Raw genomic sequence first — 22,019 nt, 5'->3', positions numbered from 1 at the left:
TATTATTGTATTTATATATTTTTGGTTTGGAATAGAAAAGACACTTGAGTGACATAAATAAAGTCAAAAACAAATATGTAACCGATTCATCTTTAGCCGAGTGGGCATTGCTACTGTTCAAAATCACTAAGCCAATGCACAGCTCGATGCTTGCTTAGCCTCCGTAAACGACTTTTCTCAAATAGAATGTTAGACTTGATGAGACTTGTATTGTAGCCAGCGTCAGACTCCTCTTGTACACTAGCATCTAAGGGGTAGTCTATATACGGAGCACCTGCGTGCCTGCAACATACATATACCTAGTTACTCCATTATTACACAATCGCTCAATACATGTATGTACCAGTATATATAAAGACATATTGAACAAATAATGTTAGAGCGAGCGCTGTGAATATACATTCAATTACAAGTCTTTGTTTTTTATGTAACAAAACCACTGCTGACAACCACTGTAGACAACCACTGCTGACAACCACTGCTGACAACCACTGCTGACAACCACTGCTGACAACCACTGCTGACAACCACTGCTGACAACCACTGCTGACAACCACTGCTGACAACCACTGTAGACAACCGTATGTTAATAGTGTTAAAATATCCTAGGCATGTTTGGTAAGATAAGCTTGTCATGACAGTTTTGTTCAGTAACAGATAAGCAAAGTTAGAGTCATATGAATAACTGGGAGGAATTTAATATACCAAAGATGTCTTTACACTATTTATTCATGAATAAGAGCTTAGTTAAGATTTACCACAAAAGATAGCAAATATTAATGTTATTATCATTATTATTAAAGTTTATAAAGGACTACCCACCATTTCATTACAGATTTTATGCAGTTTTAATTAGTGGTCACTAGCGTTATGGCCATTTTCAGTGTTATTGAAAAGAAAGAAGTTGAAAATGAAGCCTATTATAGTAACAAAATGAAACTCAGCACCATACGACGATTTCATGAAACACATGCACCTAGTTTATAGTTCAAACCATTTACAGCTTTCCAGTTTGCGCAACAGAAAGCTCATTTAAGGAACATATACATGAGTCAGCATGGGGGAATATCAACAAATACTTTGCAAGCTTCCATACTCCATTTCTTCTCTATGCATTCGATGAGATCAAGCAAAGATATCGTATATATACAAATACAATAGAGATACTTGAAGACTGTCACGGAAACAGACCCATAAATCATCCTACATACACATAGACATGTACACACAGACATATCTGGATGTGAGATCAACAGCTTGAAGAAAGATTTGTACAATCATGTAAAGCTAAAGCTGTTTTGTTTTATTATAAATGATAGCAATATGGTAATAGAGCAAAATAAGTTGCAGAAGGCAATGTTTCTTTCTATTTGATTAATAACATGCTTGGAATAAAAAAGCAATAACTAAGAATATATACAAATCTGGAAATGACACGAGCAAACTTACGGGAAATTGAGCTTGGTGATGCAAGAACTAAGCGCTGACGTCTCATACTTGTGACAGCGCAGGTAGGCAGTCTTTGGATGACTGTGAATGCAGGTGACACCCGGACAGTCAGGGGAGTCGACTCCAATAGGCTTAATGCAGTTCTCTGTGAGAGAGCAGTTGAGCCACATACTCACTAACTGCAACACTCGGGGTGTTTTCTTGAACGCGTAGCTACCACTCTACAACCAACAAAGACACAACAACTGAGACGCGTAGCTACCACTCTACAACCAACAAAGACACAACAACTGAGACGCGTAGCTACCACTCTACAACCAACAAAGACACAACAACTGAGACGCGTAGCTACCACTCTACAACCAACAAAGACACAACAACTGAGACGCGTAGCTACCACTCTACAACCAACAAAGACACAACAACTCAGACGTTCCTATAACGCAAAACCTTTTACGTAAATCATACCGAACACAAAGAATTTATGTAAAATTTTGCTTTGTATCATGTAAGAAATTCCATATAATGTAAAGCATCAAACCGGTGCAAGTTCTCAAATTCCATTTGAATCACAAAATTCCTATAGCTAGCCTTGAAAATAGTTTTCTTTCTTGTTGCTCATGGGAGAGGAAACGATGCATAAGATTATCTTTATTATACATACTAGTATCCTGGCTACCACTCTACAACCAATAAAGAGACAACAACTGAAATATTTGCAAACATAGCACAGAAAGCCCCATCTGCCCCGTCGAAAGAAGCTGATATTAAGGATGTAGAGTAAGAGCAGCGGTTACCCTACCTCAATCATTGTGACAAAATTAAGATCATTAGCAGAGAATCCAAAGTATGGCATCATCTTGGGAAAGGTGAAAGCAGAAACAGTGCAGTGGCTGCTCAACTCCCAAGTGGTGATGCTGTCCTTGTCGGTACGGTTCCAGATGCCCTCGAGCCCCGCCACAGGAACCAGGCCTCCTGTGTCTAACCATAACACCATCGGGAAATGTTTGAGCATTTTCTACAAAAAGATTTAATGCTTTTTTATTATATTTGGAATATTTCATTGTTTTTAAATATGCCTGATAAACCTTAACTGTTGCTGAACAACGTATTGCAATAGTACATTAAACCAATGCATTAAAATGAAAAATGATAGTAATAGGTTGCATTAGTGCAGTACAAAAATATGTCACCCTAATGCATTACAGTAATGCACTACATTATTGCAGTACAATAATATGTCTCCCTAATGCATTACAGTAATACACTACATTATTGCAGCACAATAATGTCTCCCTAATGCATTACAGTAATGCACTACATTATTGCAGTACAATAATATGTCTCCCTAATGTATTACAGTAATGCAACCCATCAGCTAACTCTTTAAGATTGATAATTGCTTAAACTTGCTATCTGACCTTCAACTACCCTGAAGTTACAATAATGCAACTACAAACTGGTTCACATGTTTCTCTCTCTATATCACAGGTTTGGTTTCATTCATACATTTGACAGTATTATTAGTCTACTGCAGTGATTGACGATAAATCAATTTATGACTTCAGACTGGACGAGCTTACTATCACATAGTAAATTATGTACAGGAGAGCATCTACTTGTGATGTCAAATTTATCATTTTGCTAGATCACAACTATAGCAAGCATTAAAAGCATGCTATTGTACCAGCTAGTGTATTCATGCCACACTACCTGCACAAAGATTGCCTTGTAAGCACCATATTCCTTATGATGAATGTACTTTGGCACCAAGGAGTCCTCGAGCAGTGGAGCGTTGTATATAGAGCACACCTTGGTCATATTACAGAAAAGCTCAACCTAAAACACCATATACATGCACACCACTGTTGTTTCCTCTACAGCTGAGTCAAGTGTTTAGTTGATATACATGTATGCATTGAAATGTAAAGGTTAGTTTAGATAAAGAAAAAAAATGGAGTTGTCTTTTTATATAGTCACAACTTCAACAATACAGTTTAATTTTTATAATGTTCAAACTTTTGTATACATGTTTATTAATGGTTCTATAACTAGCAACATTTCATAGAAGAGATTTTTCTTCATACTTTCATAGACACAACTTACTGTTTTTCAACATAAATGACACGTCGCAACACAAAATTACATTTGCATTGAATATTTCAGAGTTGGCAAGTCAATTGGCCATGATAAGAAAACTCTCAAAAAATGATCAGATGTCCATCATACTCGAAATTCCCCATAAAAATGCCAGGCATTTCAATGAAAAATAATAACTGTTACCTGAAGCCCATTTTCACACTGATAGTAAGCTATTAGTTTATAGACTATATTTGCAGGTTGAAGAAATGTTGGTACAAAACTACAGTACAGCAGGAACTAATGATGAAAATTCTATCTCCTGCCCTACAAGATGGGCTGTGGAACGAAAAGTGCACAGAGTAAAGCTTTATAACAAGACCATAACAGCCCCAAACCAGTTTCCTAGAAATCGGCATAAACCGACAGCAGAGAAGGTTAACAATAAACTAGGTCAAGTCACCTACTTTGTTTATCCATTTAATGGTAAGGACTGAAGTTCACTATAAAAGTAGCTTACTAGATAGCATGGAATTCAAGACATAATTTGAATTGTTGCAAAACAATTTTCAAGCACTTTGTACCTCCAATTTTTACTAGTCACTATTCGAAATTTGTTTTGCAAGTTAACAGAAAACTATAAAATCGTAAGCCAATTTTCAGTAACAAGCGATTTACATGAGAAATCTTAATTTTTTTTGCATTTCCAAACCTCCAGTTTTTTGAAAAGAACACCAAAGAGAGTACTCTCCTTCAGGAGCCAGGTGTTTCTTAAATAACGAATCAATTCATAACTTACGACTTGAATTCGCAACAATGCAAATACAAATACTACAAAACAACCAAAGGAGTTATTAATATCATCATCTTTTTAGCAAACTATACAAGAGGGGAAATATATTACAAGGAGCTCATATGCAAGAAGCTGCCAGATCAATCAGTGAAGTTTTTTCACTTTACTGACAGAGGACGAACAGAACACACGACGGCAGTCCCTCTAAGAACAGAGTGCTGCAGTACAAATCCAATATTCAAAAACCAAATCAGATATACAAAAGTTTACAAAAGGTTGACAAACTATTTGGAAAAACTAAGTAAGGTATGCAATAGTTGACTTAACCTGCTGCAAGTGTAGTTTAGTAAAAAATCGAAGGTACCGGTGTATCTTTAAAATAAAGACCAACCAATTTAAAAGGTGGCTAAAATATATATTATGCATATCAAGTATACTACAAATTTTATATGATTCTATAAAAGCTGGACATTACTCACTTTATAACAATTTTAAGTTTTATTTCATAGAGAGTGGGTTCGATATGCCAAGCCAAAAGATGATTGAGTTTGTAACATCATCCATTCAAACCTAATAGGTGATTTTAAGTGTACATACATGTATGATATATAATATATGAGATAAAAAACAAAAATATATATACTGTATATAATAAATGAGGAGGGATGAGTGTTCAAAGCGGTTGCCGTTACTCAATATGAGTGTTTCTTTCTGAAGATACAAAAACCTTTTTTTCACAGGACTACACGACACTGGGTGAAGGAGTTAAAGCGACCCATGGAGTTGTGACAAAAAGTCGTAACCTGGTACTAGACAATGAACCAAACAGTATACACTTAGTCACAGAGATCGAAGAGCATAAGATCCCAGGCCATATTTCTACACGGACCAATGACAGGAACCTAGAGTGTACCGCACTATCATGCATGCCTGTGCCACATTTCCATAAGGTCAGCAAATAAGTTATTGATGTAATTGCTTCCAAAGACAATCAGATAGATTTAAATAAAAATAGTGTTCCATTTAGGAATTGTCTGTCACCAGACATCTATAATACGAATTTTATTGTTATTTGTCTATATTTCAAAATACATCCTGATATTTACACATTTTTTGTAAATAGTCATATTAGTCATATATGAACTGAATCAATATCTCCATAACAGTCCAGCCAAAACAGAGGAACTGAAAAAACCAAGTCAGGAATAAATGCAAACTATTTTAGTCAGCTTCAAAAACATGACCAGTACTATTAGTCAGACATGACTAGTACTATTAGTCAGGCATGATTAGTACTAATAGTCAGACATGACTAGTACCATTAGTCAGACATGACTAGTACTATTAGTCAGGCACAACTAGTACTATTAGTCAGACATGACTAGTACTATTAGTCAGACATGACTAGTACTATTAGTCAGGCATGACTAGTACTATTAGTCAGGCACAACTAGTACTATTAGTCAGACATGACTAGTACTATTAGTCAGACATGACTAGTACTATTAGTCAGACATGACTAGTACTATTAGTCAGATATGACTAGTACTATTAGTCAGGCATGACTAGTACTATTAGCCAAACATGATTAGTACTATTAGTCAGACATCATATTTCAGAAAGTGGACATCTCAACAGTCCTTGAAGGTAATAACAACAGAATTCTCAAGCCTCATGCTACCAGATGCACGAAAACTCTAGAATATTTGTTGTTGTCTATTGAAAATCTGGCTGACTCAGGCAACAGGTAAGGATTTGCTAAACTCTCGATTACAGCATATGAATAAGTAAGCAGTTTCTTTTCACAATTCTAACTCAGATGGGAACAAATAAAGGCTATCCAACATTCTCTGTATAATGCAATTAGTATTACAGATATGGTAATAGTAATTACAGATATGGTTTATCGCACCATGACCCTTGCCGTCTGGTTGGAGGAGTACATTGTGTCACTAACCTGATTACAGCGAGATGAGTAAAACAGAACTAAGCAAAACATGCCTAAGGAATGATAGACCTACTACAAGAGCGCGAAATGAGCAAGCAGATTGGTACCCCAATGTCATCAGTACACGAGAAGAACAGACAAATAGAAAATATGTAACGACTGCCATCGCTGTCACAAGTGACCGACTAGTTCACCTAGTAATAGAAAGGTAGGTAGGATATATGGCGATGTTCCCTTTATACTTTAATTAGTTTCATCAGGACAACTGCAACAAGACAGTGACAGATGCTTAGACGTTGAGGTTATCAGTTTACAGTTAGAGGCTCTGAAGGTTAAGGTTTCCATAAAGATAAATGGTAGAGTAACAATGAGTATCAGATAGTCAATATTTATATGATATAAATCTTTAACCACAATTAAAACTGACAGAACTCTGCTTAACAGGAGTGCTGCAAGCAGACCACAGCACGGATGAAAAGATGGATGCAAGCAAAGCAAAATTTTTGAGTTTGTAAAGGTGCACACAGAGACTAAAGTTGCTACGCACTACTATATAACACCTAGATGTGATTAGAGTTGTTTGGGGGTTGATTAATGACAATACAAAATATAAAATTAAATTACTATGACATGAGCCTAATCATATCTTTAATGCAAGTGGCTGTTTTTTTACTGTTACCGGCTTGTTGGCAGAATTTTTTTTCTTAGAAATAAAAATTTACAGCAATGAAAACAGCCGCTTTAGCAATAGATAAGAACTGTCAACTTGTAGGCTTACACATGAACATGTAAATGAAAACATGCCTTCATTCATCTAAACATGTCAATCTCTCATTTCAGCAATACTACCAGAGACCAAATAGAAAGAACCACAAGACTGTACCTTACCGAAAAACTAACTGAATTATATTTTGGTGATGCTAAAGTTAGCATTGGGATAGTAGGGAGCTGCAAAACGTTTCTCCATCAACTGGCTGAGAGAAGACAACTACAACTACATCCTATAAGCAGGTCACGAGGACTAGGTCGAGTTAGAGCAGTGCTCTGTGTGGATCAGAGTAGTGCATCGCTCTTGAGAAACAATCAGCTCTACTACCTCTGGCAAATATGCAACCTGCTGTCTATAGAACAAGGGAACCTTATCATAATAATTCTTGAAATGAACCAGTTGCAAGAAATACAGGCTCACATTCAGTAATCCTTATGCTAGTATTGAATTTTTTATCTACAATCTTCTAGTCACAGATAGTAAGTGAAAAACAAATTAACATGCAGCAACCGAAAAAAAACTTCTTGGAAGCTGCAAGGGTACAAAGGAATGAGTCTGATTCTGAAGCAAGATTCAGATCTTCAACTAGAACACTAGCACTAGTAGCAAGGTGAAACTAGATTATACACACAATAAGCCAAAAGGTTTGTTTGCCAATAAGCACGTTTCTAATGGCCAATGAGCATGTTTTTAAATGTATCATGCAAGAGTAGGAGGCATAAAAAAGAGTGTTGTAGCAAAGGTAACTTCGCTCTTTACTGCTATAAACTGGTATAGTCAAACTATAGTCACTCAGCTGATAGTAGATGAAAAAAATCCTTAAAAATTCGACATCTTGTACTATATCTTTAATATGGTTGTGGTGCTACGCTTGTACTATAATATAATACTTGTGGTGCTACGCTTGTACTATAATATAATACTTGTGGTGCTACGCTTGTATTATAATATAATACTTGTGGTGCTACGCTTGTACTATAATATAATACTTGTGGTGCTACGCTTGTACTATAATATAATACTTAAGGTGCTATACTTGTACTATAATATAATACTTGTGGTGCTACGCTTGTATTATAATATAATACTTGTGGTGCTACGCTTGTACTATAATATAATACTTATGGTGCTACGCTTGTATTATAATATAATACTTGTGGTGCTACGCTTGTACTATAATATAATACTTGTGGTGCTACGCTTGTACTATAATATAATACTTGTGGTGATATACTTGTACTATAATAATAATATATTATCAGTTTGTCACCTTGCACACATTTATTTACCTAGAGTAGGTGTGTTGTAATACAATATTTTAATGTATTGGAACAAAGTTCAAACAACCTTAATATTTTAAAATATTAAAATTCTTCCGTTACTATGAATAATAATTGGATTTTAATTGAATAATAAAATTTGGAAGTTAAGGTAGCATTTACGTGAATACAAATGGCAATTTTTGAGAAACACTCATGTGAATGTTGTCATCGCGTGAACAGCATCCAGGATTTAGTTCACTATACCAACTAAGGCATGTTATAACTGATTATTCTGCATCACATACACATAAATATGGTGCCATTGGTTAGAAAGTAGCAACTACTTAGCTATCAATAACTCATTGTCATATATCCACTTCCATCTGTCGTGTTCACCAGCAATTGCATGTAGATTAGTATGGTCGATTACAGTTTAAACTAGCCAGTACTAGGATGCTTGGCATTCCCAAAGAATTGACACAAAGAACAGCATGCATAGAGACCACTGCCAATGATAAAAACTACAATACTAGATGAAAATGAGGCATAATTTAGACGCTAACAAGATTTAAGAGTGAGACCATTGTGATCAGCATAGCTTTACTGGCTCAAATTTTTGCGAATGAGCGCTAAAATAAAACGAGTATACTGACCATTGATTGGTTTGTCTCAAAGGAAAATTTGGCAACACAACAACTGCAAAATATGGATGCTAAAAAGTTTGAGGCAACATCTAAGAGTGTCTAATAAGACAATGTGGGCTTTCATAAACAAATTGACTTTTAGAGCATCTGTGTACAAAGACTAGTTTCTATTTCATTCACATATTGAATATACCGTAATATTGAATATACCGTAATATTGAATATACCGTAATATTGAATATACCGTAATATTGAATATACCGTAATATTGAATATACCGTAATATTGAATATACCGTAATATTGAATATACCGTAATATTGAATATACCGTAATATTGAATATACCGTAATATTGAATATACCGTAATATTGAATATACCGTAATATTGAATATACCGTAATATTGAATATACCGTAATATTGAATATGCCGTAATATAGAATATACCGCAATATTGAATATACCGTAATATTGAATATACCGTAATATTGAATATACCGTAATATTGAATATACCGTAATATTGAATATACCGTAATATTGAATATACCGTAATATTGAATATACCGTAATATTGAATATACCGTAATATTGAATATACCGTAATATTGAATATACTGTAATATTGGCAACAAGAAGTACTCAATATGTTTGACTTTGAAAAACTTTTAACCTTTTGATGTCATATATTCGAAGTGCGGTGCCAAGGAAAAAAATAAGAAAATTGTTTGTTTATTTTGTCTAAAAGCGTGTATGTGATGCAGGACCAACAACCGTAAGAATATGGTTGCTTAATAAAGGAGGGAGGGGTGCAATTGGCTAACCTTAAAACACCTGCCTTTCCTAACGAAAACTCAATAGGTTCTGTCGATACCTACAAGATTCCTAACCCTATACAAATTCTAACAGTGAACTAGAGTGATAAAAGTAGCCTCAACTTAGCAAGCAGAAAATGATTGTGTGCGCTGAAGGTGAAAACCATGCAAAACATTTAATACTCAGTTGAGCAGCAAATAGGCTGAACAAAAAGGTTTTATTATGATAACAGGTTTTGATAGTAGGTGAAGGCGTGTCTCTAGTCAAGTCTGCTATCCATTCAATCTGTCACTGTAGTTACGTCTCGCTGTTTTTCCAATGCTGTTAAACTAAGTACTGGGACAATAACACTAGTTAGTTACAGCAAACATGAAAATGTTGCTGCAAAAATCTCACACCTGATGAATATGATAGCTCCCTGTACCAGTTGATGCAGGGACAGGTTAGTGATGCTAAAATACTGACTGGTACACTAACCTCTTTTAGCGCATCGTTACATCAAATAAACAATCCAGTCGCATGCTCATTCATGAACACTTGTTCATCTAATATGGAATTCTCACTGTTATGCCATGCTATGATGACTGGAATTTCAATGCATGAATTATGAAAATTAGACCAATCAAAAGAAGTTTGTTCTGCAAGGTTCATAGTTTGAAGAAAGGGTGTTACAAAGGAGTCTTGGATGAATAGAATAATTTTTACAAATTTCACTTGCTACAAGCAAGATACGTTTTATATTTAAGATGGCATAGTATAATTGCTATGACCAACTTGAATACAAAGTTATTTTCATTAAGACCTATTACTGATTAGTATAAATATATATATAATCTTGACAAATAGCTGCTCACATTTTAAGCCAGTTGTGATAAACAACCAGAATATGTAAACAAAACAAACATGCCAAGTGCGCTTGTCCGGTTATGAGCCCATAAGCATATCTTGTTTCGAAACAATAATTGACTAAAATTTATGAACTTTGGTTACATGTAAGCTCCTCTAAGAATATATGAAAAGGCTTATGCAGTTAATTCTTTTAAAGAGCCTCGAAAATAATAACATAGAAATGTGATTATTATTCTGAATTAGTCACACAGTGAATGTCCACTAGAGTGTCTCTTTTACTCTTGATGAGAGAGTAAAGTTGTTTCAGATTATTGAGGGACTTACATGTAAATATGGCATATGTCACAAGATGCAGATCTACTTGGAGGAATTTTAACATAAGGACACTTGAAAGTTGTGAACAACGAAGCCTGAACCATCAATTTTCACATGCTGTTGGTGCTAAAGCAAATGCTGCCCTGATAAAATCAACAGAGCGAGTGGTTATATCAACTATGGCATATCTATTAATAATCTACTACCTTGTACTTACACCAGTCATGCAAGTGATCTTATTAGTTCTACCTGTCAAGATGAGTAGAAAAACGTGACATGTAACAAACATGGGTAAGGAAAAGAGTAGTGATATTGATGACTCGTGTTAAATCATACCCGCCATGTACAACTTTAATCGTTTCTTATAGGTAAACCAGACACGCTGATTTCGGATTTTGTACTCAAAATAAAGATTGGTCCACTAACTTTCAAAGTCATGAAGGCTTCTTTAAAGCGTTTCAATACCGTCTCGAAAACAACACAATCGGCACAACAAGCTCCGCCCATAAAGATGTGATGTAGCCTAGCTTTTCAGGAAAAGAAGTTAGGGATGTTTAGTCTGATTTAGAATGATAGAGATTGGTGTCTTAAAACCCCTTGTTATCTAAATTCAGCCTTCAAAATAATCTCAGTCTTTTATGAAAGGCAGATAAACTATTGAAAACTGCTCGTAGCTTGTTACAGGATGTTTAATAGGCTGAACGCCAAGAAAAATGAGCTCAAAAAACCGCGATTTTATCACAAGCTAGTGTTGCTATCGCGCTTTTTTGAGCTCATTTTTAAATATGCAATGTTAAATAGCTTATGTACCTTTCAAAAAAGACAGAGATTATTTTGAAGACTGAATTTAAATCATAAGTTTTAAGACACCCATCTCTATCATTCTAAATTGGACTAAACACCCCCAACTTCCGTTCCTAAAAAGCTAGGTTGGGCCACATATTAATGGGCGAAGCTTGTTATGCCCATTGTGTTGTTTTCGAGACCGATATTAAAACGCTGTAAAAAAGCCTTCATTACTCTGAAAGTTTGTGGACCAATCTTTATTTTGAGTACAAAATCAGAATCAGCGTGTCTGATTTACCTAGAAAGAATAATAAAAGCTGTACGTGACAGCTATGGTTTAAGGTGAAAGCAGCGGAGAAGTTTACAGAGAAACGGCGATACACGCCTATGCACCATCATTCATGTCTTGTCTTATATTCATGTTATGGCAAATAGAGTAACAGTTGATTCTTACTCAGACTAGCTTCGACTCTTTTACATACTTAAGCTATCAATGTATATCTCAATAGAAATGGCTTAAGGAAGGACTTCAACAAGTTTAAAAGATCCGAAAAGGCATCCAACAGTACATCTGGCTGTAATGTGACCAAACAACTAATACAGGAAGTAGAGAGTCATAGTTTCGTATGTCGGTTGGAATGATCTGACAATTCTCGCAAGTACATTCTAAGCTTTAACAAACAGCTACACCTGCACCAATTTGCGAGGCAGATATTTTTACCTTGGAACGATCCAATGACAGCGATGACGTTCAGTCTTTGTCACTGGGTGACAAGAATCTCAGAATTTCACCCAGAACTGCGTGATAAGGTATATCAATGTATTCAATTTAAATTCTCCCCTGGAAACTAACTAGTTATGTCACTATATTCGAACGATAAAAAAAAACAAAAAAAAACATTGTATATTGATATTTTCAAACATCACAAAAAATTTATAGATCTCAAAAAGTAACTGAAAAGACAAGGCACTTAATAATACCTATACATAATAGTGCTATATGAACGGTGTGACACTAGAGTGTTGGCACAACTCGTAAATAAACCTGGAATTTAGCGAGTTCTCTGAAGTTTCTTATGTTTTATGAACTTTCTAGTCACACAAATCTGCTCTAACGTACATATAACACCGAACAGTTCATTGCATATCCACATGTATAACAGTCTCACTGCGATACTATACAATACATACCAACAGGTATAATTGTAGCACAGTTATGCTATACCAAACATGCACATTCAACCAACCGTATCATTAGTGTAGAGGTTGTCTAGACGATGAGATTTGTCTTTCCTTTCAGCAGCTGGCACAAGGTCAAATATAGCGAGGTGAGACTTATTGGCATACTGTTGTACAGACCATATCTGCTTAATCGAAGTCTCATAGTCCTCCCTTTTAAAGAGGGCTGTTGCTATGGCAGGAGCATCCGTGTCCGCATACCAAGGTAGATCTAGCTCCCAAGCTACGTCCTTAGTCTAGAATATTGACCCGCATTTGCTATTATTATTTTTCCATTACATTAAGAGTTGTTAAACCAGCTAAGTTAACTAGTAATATACTAATATGCAGAAACGGAGTGTTTTCACGAATGGGACTATAAGTGATTTTAGAGACGGCAAGTAACTATCATTAACATATATTTCAAAAACAACAAAATAAATGCACTCCATTTTTCCTAACTAACGTTGATCTTATGCATGGGTTAAAGGTTGACTTGCAACAAAGTTCACATTACAGTTATTTGGTATCAAAAGATTCACCATGTCTTACTCTGTTGTGTTGTAGGTGCCAAATATGTGGAAATGTAATTACAAGCTCTTAAAAGATCAAAAACGAAAAGCCGCCGTAGAATGGAATCTGTTTATTTATCTGACGTAGTCATTACAGTTTGGTTATCGTCTTGTCACATGATGTTCTCACGTGAAGTGAAAGGCCAATGAAAAGCTCAATGTAAAACTTATCGTAGCACTAGTTTATGACAAACACTTCGGGTTGTACCGAAGACCCCCGTATCAAATATAGATGCTCGCTACTTTACAGTTTTGTTTCGGCATTATTCAACCGTCAAGTCGTAATCTGATCACGTGACCCAATACTTCGCAAACAATTTTTGCAGCATTTGTCGATTATCACAGGTAGAGGAGGAACGAGACACGAGACGTCTCGAGTATCGACCTGTCTCGTCTCGTATCGGTCTCGTCTCGACTTAACTATTGCCAAACTCGAGACAGGAAATAGAACTAAAGCGCCTGTGCACGGTTGTTAAAACATGGCTTCTTGCGGTAGCAACAACTCCATATATTGTAATGGATTGCGGGCAACTGCCTTTAAAGTTATACCCGGTCCGTTACTACCTGTTGCTACTGATTATGTTGGCCACTGAGTCTAATCATGTAGTCCGGACAACGGCCCTGTTATTTTTTAGTTCGGTTCTGTGTCCTTAAAACCGATACCGGGTCGTATCTAGTTACTCTTCGGATAAGACTTTTGCGGGTAAAATGTCTGTATTTTATCGTATCGTGTCTAAACACCAACTGCCCTTCATAAAATTCGGGCCTCTTTTACGTATAAACTACCAATCGCGGGTAAAACTTGCCCGGACACGGAGAAACGAACGAAAGGCCGTGTCGACCATAATCCGTGTTCGGTTAACAATGACGTTTTGTTAGCTCAATATAAGAATATACATGTGCATGTATACAGTAATTAATATAATTTCATGAGTACAATTTAAATATAATTCACATACTACAGCTAATACACAAACAAAACTTAACATTAATGAAACGATAAGAATGAAAGTGTTATCGTGTGTTCTTTTAGTTGCGGTATTTCTTTGTAGAGCGACGGCTATCGGTTTCATTACACATTACATTAAAAAGTAAGAACTATTCAATAGATGGTAAAAATATACATGTACAAAGCAATACATTTATAATAATTATGATCAATCAAGCTCAAAATTCTTAGAATATATAACTTCGGTATTTTAGAGCTGTTTGTGTCACTTTTGTTTACAAAAACTACATGCATATCACTATTAAAATGTTGTATTTAAATCGTTTACACCAGGTGAAAATTCAATTTAAAAAGAGTTTTATTAATTTTACATATACCAAGTAGCTAGTACTTGTGTAGTGAAATCATCACCAAATGCTCATTATTTTACTGTCTCGTGTCTCGAGTCTCGAATTTTTACAAGACAGTGTCTCGAGTCTCGTCTCGAGCTTAAAAAACCTGTCTCGTTCCACCTCTAATCACAGGTAACCAACAGGCTCATCATGATTATCAGACAATGATATGTACTCCGAGCTAAGGTTAAAAAGTTTAACGATTTTTTATGGTAAGTTATAAGATATCAGTGCTAAAAGTGACAGCATTACAATGACGATAACACAGACGCGTAAGAACAATAGACATGGTTTTATTGAATGTGTAAAGTATATTTGTGAAAATATTTTGACGAATGAGGTTGCATGAAAGTGTAAACAGAAACCATCCTGTAACAACTACGTCCCATTTGAGCCGTTTTGGAAAGCGCATCCCAACTACGGCGGTCGCGTGTGGCGGCGATTAACTATTTGTTTTTGAGCTTTTAAGAGCTTGTAATCACATTCCCATATATTTTGCACCTACAACACAACAGAGTAAGACATGGTGAATCTTATGATACCAAATAACTGTAATGTGAATTTTGTTGCAAGTCAACCTTTAAGGAACCACAAGCATCTTTTACGGAAAAGAAATAAGGAATTCTTTGACCTGATTCAAAGCCATTTCTTTTCAAAAAAGTTATTTGTGTAAATTCCGCTAAACATCTTTAATTATAATGAAATAAGCGTATAATTACCTGTAGTACGCCAACACAATATTTGTCTACATGTATAATACCAACACAATATTTGTCTACCTGCAGTATACCAACATAATATTTGTCTACCTGCAGTATACCAACAAAATATTTGTCTACCTGTAGTATACCAACAAAATACTTGTCTACCTGTAGTATACCAACACAATACTTGTCTACCTGCAGTATACCAACACAATACTTGTCTACCTGCAGTATACCAACACAATACTTCTCTAGCTGCAGTATGCCAACACAATATTTGTCTACCTGCAGTATACCAACACAATATTTGTCTACCTGTACTATACTAACACAATACAGTCATACTTCGACTTACGAGCTTAATGCGTTCCGAGACAGCTCGTATGTCAATTTACTCGCATGTTGGTGCAATTTATTTATATATAGAACAATTAAATATATATTGATTGGTTTTCATACTGTAATAAATGCAAATAAAACACTCAAAACAAGATATTGTAACAGAAAGAACATGTTTGTTATTGTCCTAACTTACCACAAATTTTTAAAAAGCAACAAATAAAAATAATGCAAGAAAATGTGATTAATTAAAATGTAAAATTAAATACATACAATAGCAGCTAACGCTAGCATTTGCCAGAGAGGGAGATATCCTAGGGAGTTATAGAGAGTTATCCTTCATTACAACAGTTGGCTTTGATAAATTTGGATTTTATCAAAGTCTTAAAAGACAAACTTAGAAGCAAACCTAAAAGCAAACTTTCATTTTTAACTTAACGTAATTAAAATTTCTTTGGCGTTCATAGTTTCAAGTTTCTCGCTAGTTAGCTATTTTTTCCTTTGTTTCGCTTTCACGACTAGCCGGCCGTTTTAAAATAAGCCTATCTAAGGACGTTTGCCTTTGTCGCCCATTCAACGTGTTGCGATTAGGATGAACACATGTGTCGTCACAAACGGTTAATGTACGACCACTAACCAACTTGTCCGAATGTTTATAGTTTTGATAGATAGTACCGGCCTTTTCACATAGCGTCGTTCAGTTACGCTGTCACCGGCCAATTGTTGATCTTTTATCCAATGCCTGAGCAGTCTCTCCATCAGCGGTCGTGAAGATCGCTGCGCCGTTTAGAAACTATGGTTAGTGCTTTTGCGAACTAAATAAATGCCCTGAATATAATTCTTTTGTTTGATAATTGTGGATGTATTTCTGTCATATTGCTGAGCTAGCTCAATCACGCATACACATTTCGCATATTTTTTCAATAATTTTCCGTTTAATAATTGTTATCATTTGCTTTTTCTTTGCATTTCATCTTTCATTTTACTGGCAAACTTTCGGTCTACGCACAGTACTATTAATTCACATAATTCTGCACTGAAAATCGCGCACAAAAAACACGGTACAAAAGTATAACCTGAGCAGTTGAAAAATACAGAGTGATGCTGTTCTCATAAAAACACCTCCGGCATACTTGGTAACTGACTCACGTGCTCGTATCTCAAACATGGCTCGTATGTTAGTGCTAAAACTTGCTTAAAAGCTGGCTCGTATCTCAAGGTTCTCGTACGTTGGAGCACTCGTAAGTTGAAGTATTACTGTACTTGTCTACCTGCAGTATACCAACGCAATGCTTGTCTACTTGTAGTATACTAACACAAAATTATAGCCTACCCATAGGCTATAGCTTATATATATACATGTAGGTATATATACCTATGTATACCTATAGGCCTCAGCTTACCTGTATGCTATCCTCTTGTAGTGTTCGATTTACAACGGAAAAATCTTCATTGAGTCCAAGTCGTGCGATGAGAGAAGATCGATCAGCAAATGGCTTGGTAGGTACAGTAGGTAGTACGAATATCATTTTACGCTGTCTCAAAGTCACAGGAGTCACATCTGGATGGCTGCCAAACCTAAAAAGACAGACATGAAAAGCTCTGTATGCAAGCTGACAGTAAGCTAAATTATTAAGCAGTTACGGAATAATGACACATCGAAACACAATGAGAGATTGCAATTAGAGGGATCACGCACAAGCTCTGCAAACACATTATTATTAGTATTGTTATTGTTGATATAGATACATATAAACTTTATTATCAATAGTCAATGCCGCTTAGAACAAATCAGACCATAAGACAAAAATATTATCAAAAAAACTTAATTTTCCATTAAAATCTTTTTTCAAAAGTTTTAGCAAGTAACTTTACAACATCAAATGCACAAGTATTCAATGGGACGAGTCACCTCTGCCATATTCAAACCTGGTCAACATAAGGCTCGACCATGATCTATGCAAATCAACTCCCACGTGGCATCTACTTTTTATTGTAAAACCAACAACATATCTCTAGGGTGCTTTGAAAGACGTTAGAAATCTTTTTAACTGGCACATGAGGCAGGATTCATCACCAGGTGAATAATGAATATGCAGATTATATATACAAGTACTGTCCATTCCGAAACAACAGAAAAAACAGACATTTTTTGCGTGTGCAGCTTCGCAATGTGGCGATTTACTTATTTGGTGATGATTCAGAAGGTGGACTGTTTAAAAATCGCCACCCTGTAAAGAGATATCGCCAATCATATAAACGATATAATAGTGTAATGGCGATTTATTTCACACCAGACGATTTTCAGAGTGAGCGATACAGGAACTAAAGCGCACAAGGTTTCTAGTCTTATAATAAACTCATTCCAAGACCTTCCACACACACGGGCATGGGCATATATCGCCATATATCGCAAATCACCTATAAATAGATGATCGGCGATATTTCACGATTTGATATTGCAAATTTGCTATATCAAATCGTTTGGTGATCTTTGGAAATCGTAAAGTTCTATTCGCATGGACATATAACTGAACTATTTATAATAGTGTTTGAAACAAGTATACTGTATAAGCTGATTGACGCTAGCAACGTTGAAATTATACTAACCCATGCCACTTCCTGTCAATCATGTAAGCATAACAATATTTGAGGGACTCTGATACAAAAACCCAACTCATTAGACGTAAAATCAAGATTAATTTACAAACAATTAGTGATATATACTGTTGTAATATATATGCATTGCAATATATATTGTAATATATACTGTAATATATATTGTAATATATATTTTAATATATATTGTAATATATGCAGACGCTTGTCAGATATAGTAAAAAAAAACTTTTCTCAAAAAAGGATACCTAATGACAGTCATTAATGTTTAGTAAGTGATAATGAATATTTCATCTAAACAAATTATACCAGAAACTTCCAGTTAATGTCGAAAACTATTTTCCAAATTATATCACATATATCAAACAGAATAAATCTATGACACTGAGTACGTCAAGATCAATATGTGTAATCACTGCAAAGATGTTACTAACCATATTGTGCCCACTATGAACAATAGGGAGGTTATCAATATGAGGATTTGTTTGGTACGTAAAAAGCGTTTGGCAACACTCATCTTGGCTGGCCGATCGGCAAAGTACCAAAACTGTTGAAACTTGACATGTGTGAGTCTAAGGTGTAGTTGCACTGATGTTACGAAAACCTTTAGTCGACTAGGAGGATTGCACTCTGTAACATCAGACTCTTTTCGTCTGTGAGTCATTCCATAACCTAAAATATGTCCAGAAATACCAGAGGCATTCTTTATCAATTTTAAGACTTCCCAGTTCCATCCTGCAGTTTCCCATTTAAAAACAAAATGCCTATAGGTATCTTTGAGAGTACTGGAATGGGCTGAGTGCTTCTAACAAAATTGGTGAAGGATTTTGACGCTATGTAAGACTTATTGCAAACTATCACCTTTGAATGTGATATCAGCACAATGCAATGGTATGCGTACTAAAATACTTCTACAACATCAGTCTGTGTAGATACTGTGTATATAACGTGATTGTTACGGTATATCATGAAAGAAGTTAAAAAAACTTCTTCATCGCTTTTTCACTCTACATCGCTGAGGCTTTGAAACCTGAATGTTCTCAATGAATTATTAAAAGGTCATTTACTGATAAGTGGATGTGAATGCTAACGACTCAACTAAAATGAGCATATGAGATAGCAAACAGTAAATCACACAGTTCAGGGATGTCCAGAAGGTGTAGAGATTAAATCTGGAAAAATTGCCTTGGTAGCTGATCATTGGATATACTGAAGTCTTGTTTTGGTGTGATCACAGAAGAAAGCTAGCCTAGCGCAGCATATGTTACTAGAGATCACATAGCACTCACATAAATTTAAATTAACCCTTTTAACTCTTTAGCTAACCAACTATTTTTTTACTGGAACATAATTTAATGTCCAGTAAAGCCTAACATTTGACAATAGCGCATATACCGGTAAGTTGTTGTGACTTCCGAACTACAAAGCCTGTAAAAAAGATATTAATACCAAATTAATCAGCATAAAATTTTATAACAGTTCATGCCATACAAAACTTTACAGCTGTTTTGCAGAATAAGCCTGGACACTTCTTGGCCTGTTATCTACTATCATGACTAACAACTTAAGCATGTTCCGAGTCTGAAGATTTATCACTATCACTATAGCTTATGACATTATTATTGTTGTAGTTAAAAATAAGATAGTCACCATCACTAAAACTAATATTCAATAGATGATCATCTAAAGTCTTTGAACTACACTTTGTGCAACCTTGGTAGTGGTAACAAGTCTGGCCAAGTGTGACATGGCTGATCATTGTGAAGAAGAAATTGCAATAACAACAAGTTTCTGCAAAGTGAAACTAAGCTCGTCGTGGGCTGTAAACATGTTTTCTATTGGCTCAATGCGAATGATTGTTACCTTTTATTTATGTACAGATTTTGATTTAGGCTAATTAACTACTCTCTACTAATAAATATGTTGTATAAAGCCTACTGAAGCTGCACCACCCAGATCTTGGTCACATATAAACGCTGCGCTAAGCTGCACTAAGAGCTTGTGATACACAAAGATTTAACTACCAACTTTCTTTATACAACCAATTTAGAATTGCACTTGGCTACATTTGATTCAATATGCTTATAAAACAGAGATTGAGGTCTGTAAAAACAACAACGAATTTAGTATAATCATCACGAATTATGAATACAACTTGGCCCAGCGCTTAGCAAGCTGTCGTACTAACAGTGCCTAATAACTGATGATGGGTGTAAGCCTCCAGATACCAAGTAGTTACATGTATTACAAGATTGAAACAAAATCACCGTAATGTGAATAATTTACAATTAGAATTTTTCTTAAATCACTACACATTAAAAATTCAAAAAATTGACTAATCTGAGCTGATGACTTCAGCTGATTTAGATACTATTTCAATGATTTGAAGAAAGGAAACCATAACTGCTGCGCTGTAGAGAAAAAGTGTTGCAGAAGTTTCTTTTAAAATAACTTAGTGTGACGCCATATAAATAGGTTTTGTGATATTACATAAGATGCTGCAATTTTAGCTAGATTTATTTAACTAGGTTAAGGATTGAGGCCAGATTGCAGACTGATCCATACATTACTATTCATATGACAGTATTATTACTTTATATATGAGCAATCTTTATTGTGGTAATCAATAGTCATATTTTACAATGTTTTCCACAAGGTACCACACTTTCACTACAAGCCTATGACTGAGTTGTATGAACAAGCTAAATCAGCAATGATACCATATACATTTGCAACAATCATAAAACAAGCAAGGAAAATTTGAGCATCGGGGCAGTCATCCAAAATATTAAAGCCAAAGCAAGCAAAACAAAGAGACTGAATCTTCACGAAAACATTGGAAAATTTTGTTTTTTGTGAAACAGTAACTGGCGAAAAAAATTTGTTTAAGTTGAAATAAACAATAAAAAAGTACTCTTTAAGCATAAAATTGCCTAAAGTCGATTAAGCAGAGTCTACCCACTCACCTATGCGTCAGCCAGCGTTCAATAATGGTAAACAATCGAGTAAATGTGAACTAAAACGTCTTGAACCTAGTCTTGCCAGAAAGTAGTAGAGCTATTTTATATATGGTACAAATACAATTTTCTTGTCAGCTATATTTCGAATGTATTTGGAGTAATGACAAGGTGACTAACGCAAAAACTATGATATTAACAGAGTACTGTAAAGATAGTTTTTATTTAGACTCGCTAAATTAAGACAAGTTTTCATTTTCTAACAGAAAGCGCCATTGGACAAAACTTATTCGGTTTCTACGTACGGTAAATGATGTCATCGGTTATAACATATTATAGTGCCCTTCATTCTGAAGAGATCAACGGTTCTACTGTAGTCCGAGACATCATAAATGCAAAACAATGTTCATTATGAGATTTTTAGTGAAGAGTTGGAGGAAGAGTTCACCATACCTAGACTTCACGCCGAACGTTATAAGATTTTGGCGACCTTAATGTTACAGTTACAAGAACATAATTATGTAAACTGCAATTTGTGAGAAAACCAACTTTAATGTTT

At 35.2% G+C, this 22,019-nt stretch overlaps 1 protein-coding gene across 1 annotated transcript; it reads right to left on the bottom strand.

The window, feature by feature from the left end:
• Window positions 1-21,661, bottom strand: LOC137403726 (uncharacterized). Its single transcript, XM_068089741.1, has 8 exons — window positions 21,470-21,661; window positions 18,938-19,175; window positions 17,288-17,462; window positions 12,958-13,185; window positions 3,163-3,288; window positions 2,252-2,467; window positions 1,450-1,670; window positions 1-282 (listed from the first exon to the last, which is right to left on the bottom strand). The coding sequence occupies exons 2-8, from the start codon at window positions 19,165-19,167 to the stop codon at window positions 111-113; spliced, it is 1,368 nt and encodes a 455-aa protein (XP_067945842.1). The 5' UTR covers window positions 19,168-19,175; window positions 21,470-21,661; the 3' UTR covers window positions 1-110.
• Between the last annotated feature and the right edge of the window lie 358 nt (window positions 21,662-22,019).

Source organism: Watersipora subatra, chromosome 9 (genome assembly GCF_963576615.1).
Source record: "Watersipora subatra chromosome 9, tzWatSuba1.1, whole genome shotgun sequence".
Classification (NCBI taxonomy): domain Eukaryota; kingdom Metazoa; phylum Bryozoa; class Gymnolaemata; order Cheilostomatida; family Watersiporidae; genus Watersipora; species Watersipora subatra.
Note: the sequence above shows the minus strand (reverse complement) of the source record. Positions and strands in the feature narration are given on the sequence as shown.

Bases quoted from the DNA above. Each gene is read 5' to 3' on its own strand.
- LOC137403726 (XM_068089741.1), bottom strand. From the start codon at position 19,167: ATGACTCACAGACGAAAAGAGTCTGATGTTACAGAGTGCAATCCTCCT. The intron at 3,289-12,957 runs GTTGGTTGAATG...ATGGTGTTTTAG, and splicing joins ACCTCTACACTAATGATACG to GTTGAGCTTTTCTGTAATAT. The intron at 283-1,449 runs GTAAGTTTGCTC...TGTATGTTGCAG, and splicing joins ATCACCAAGCTCAATTTCCC to GCACGCAGGTGCTCCGTATA.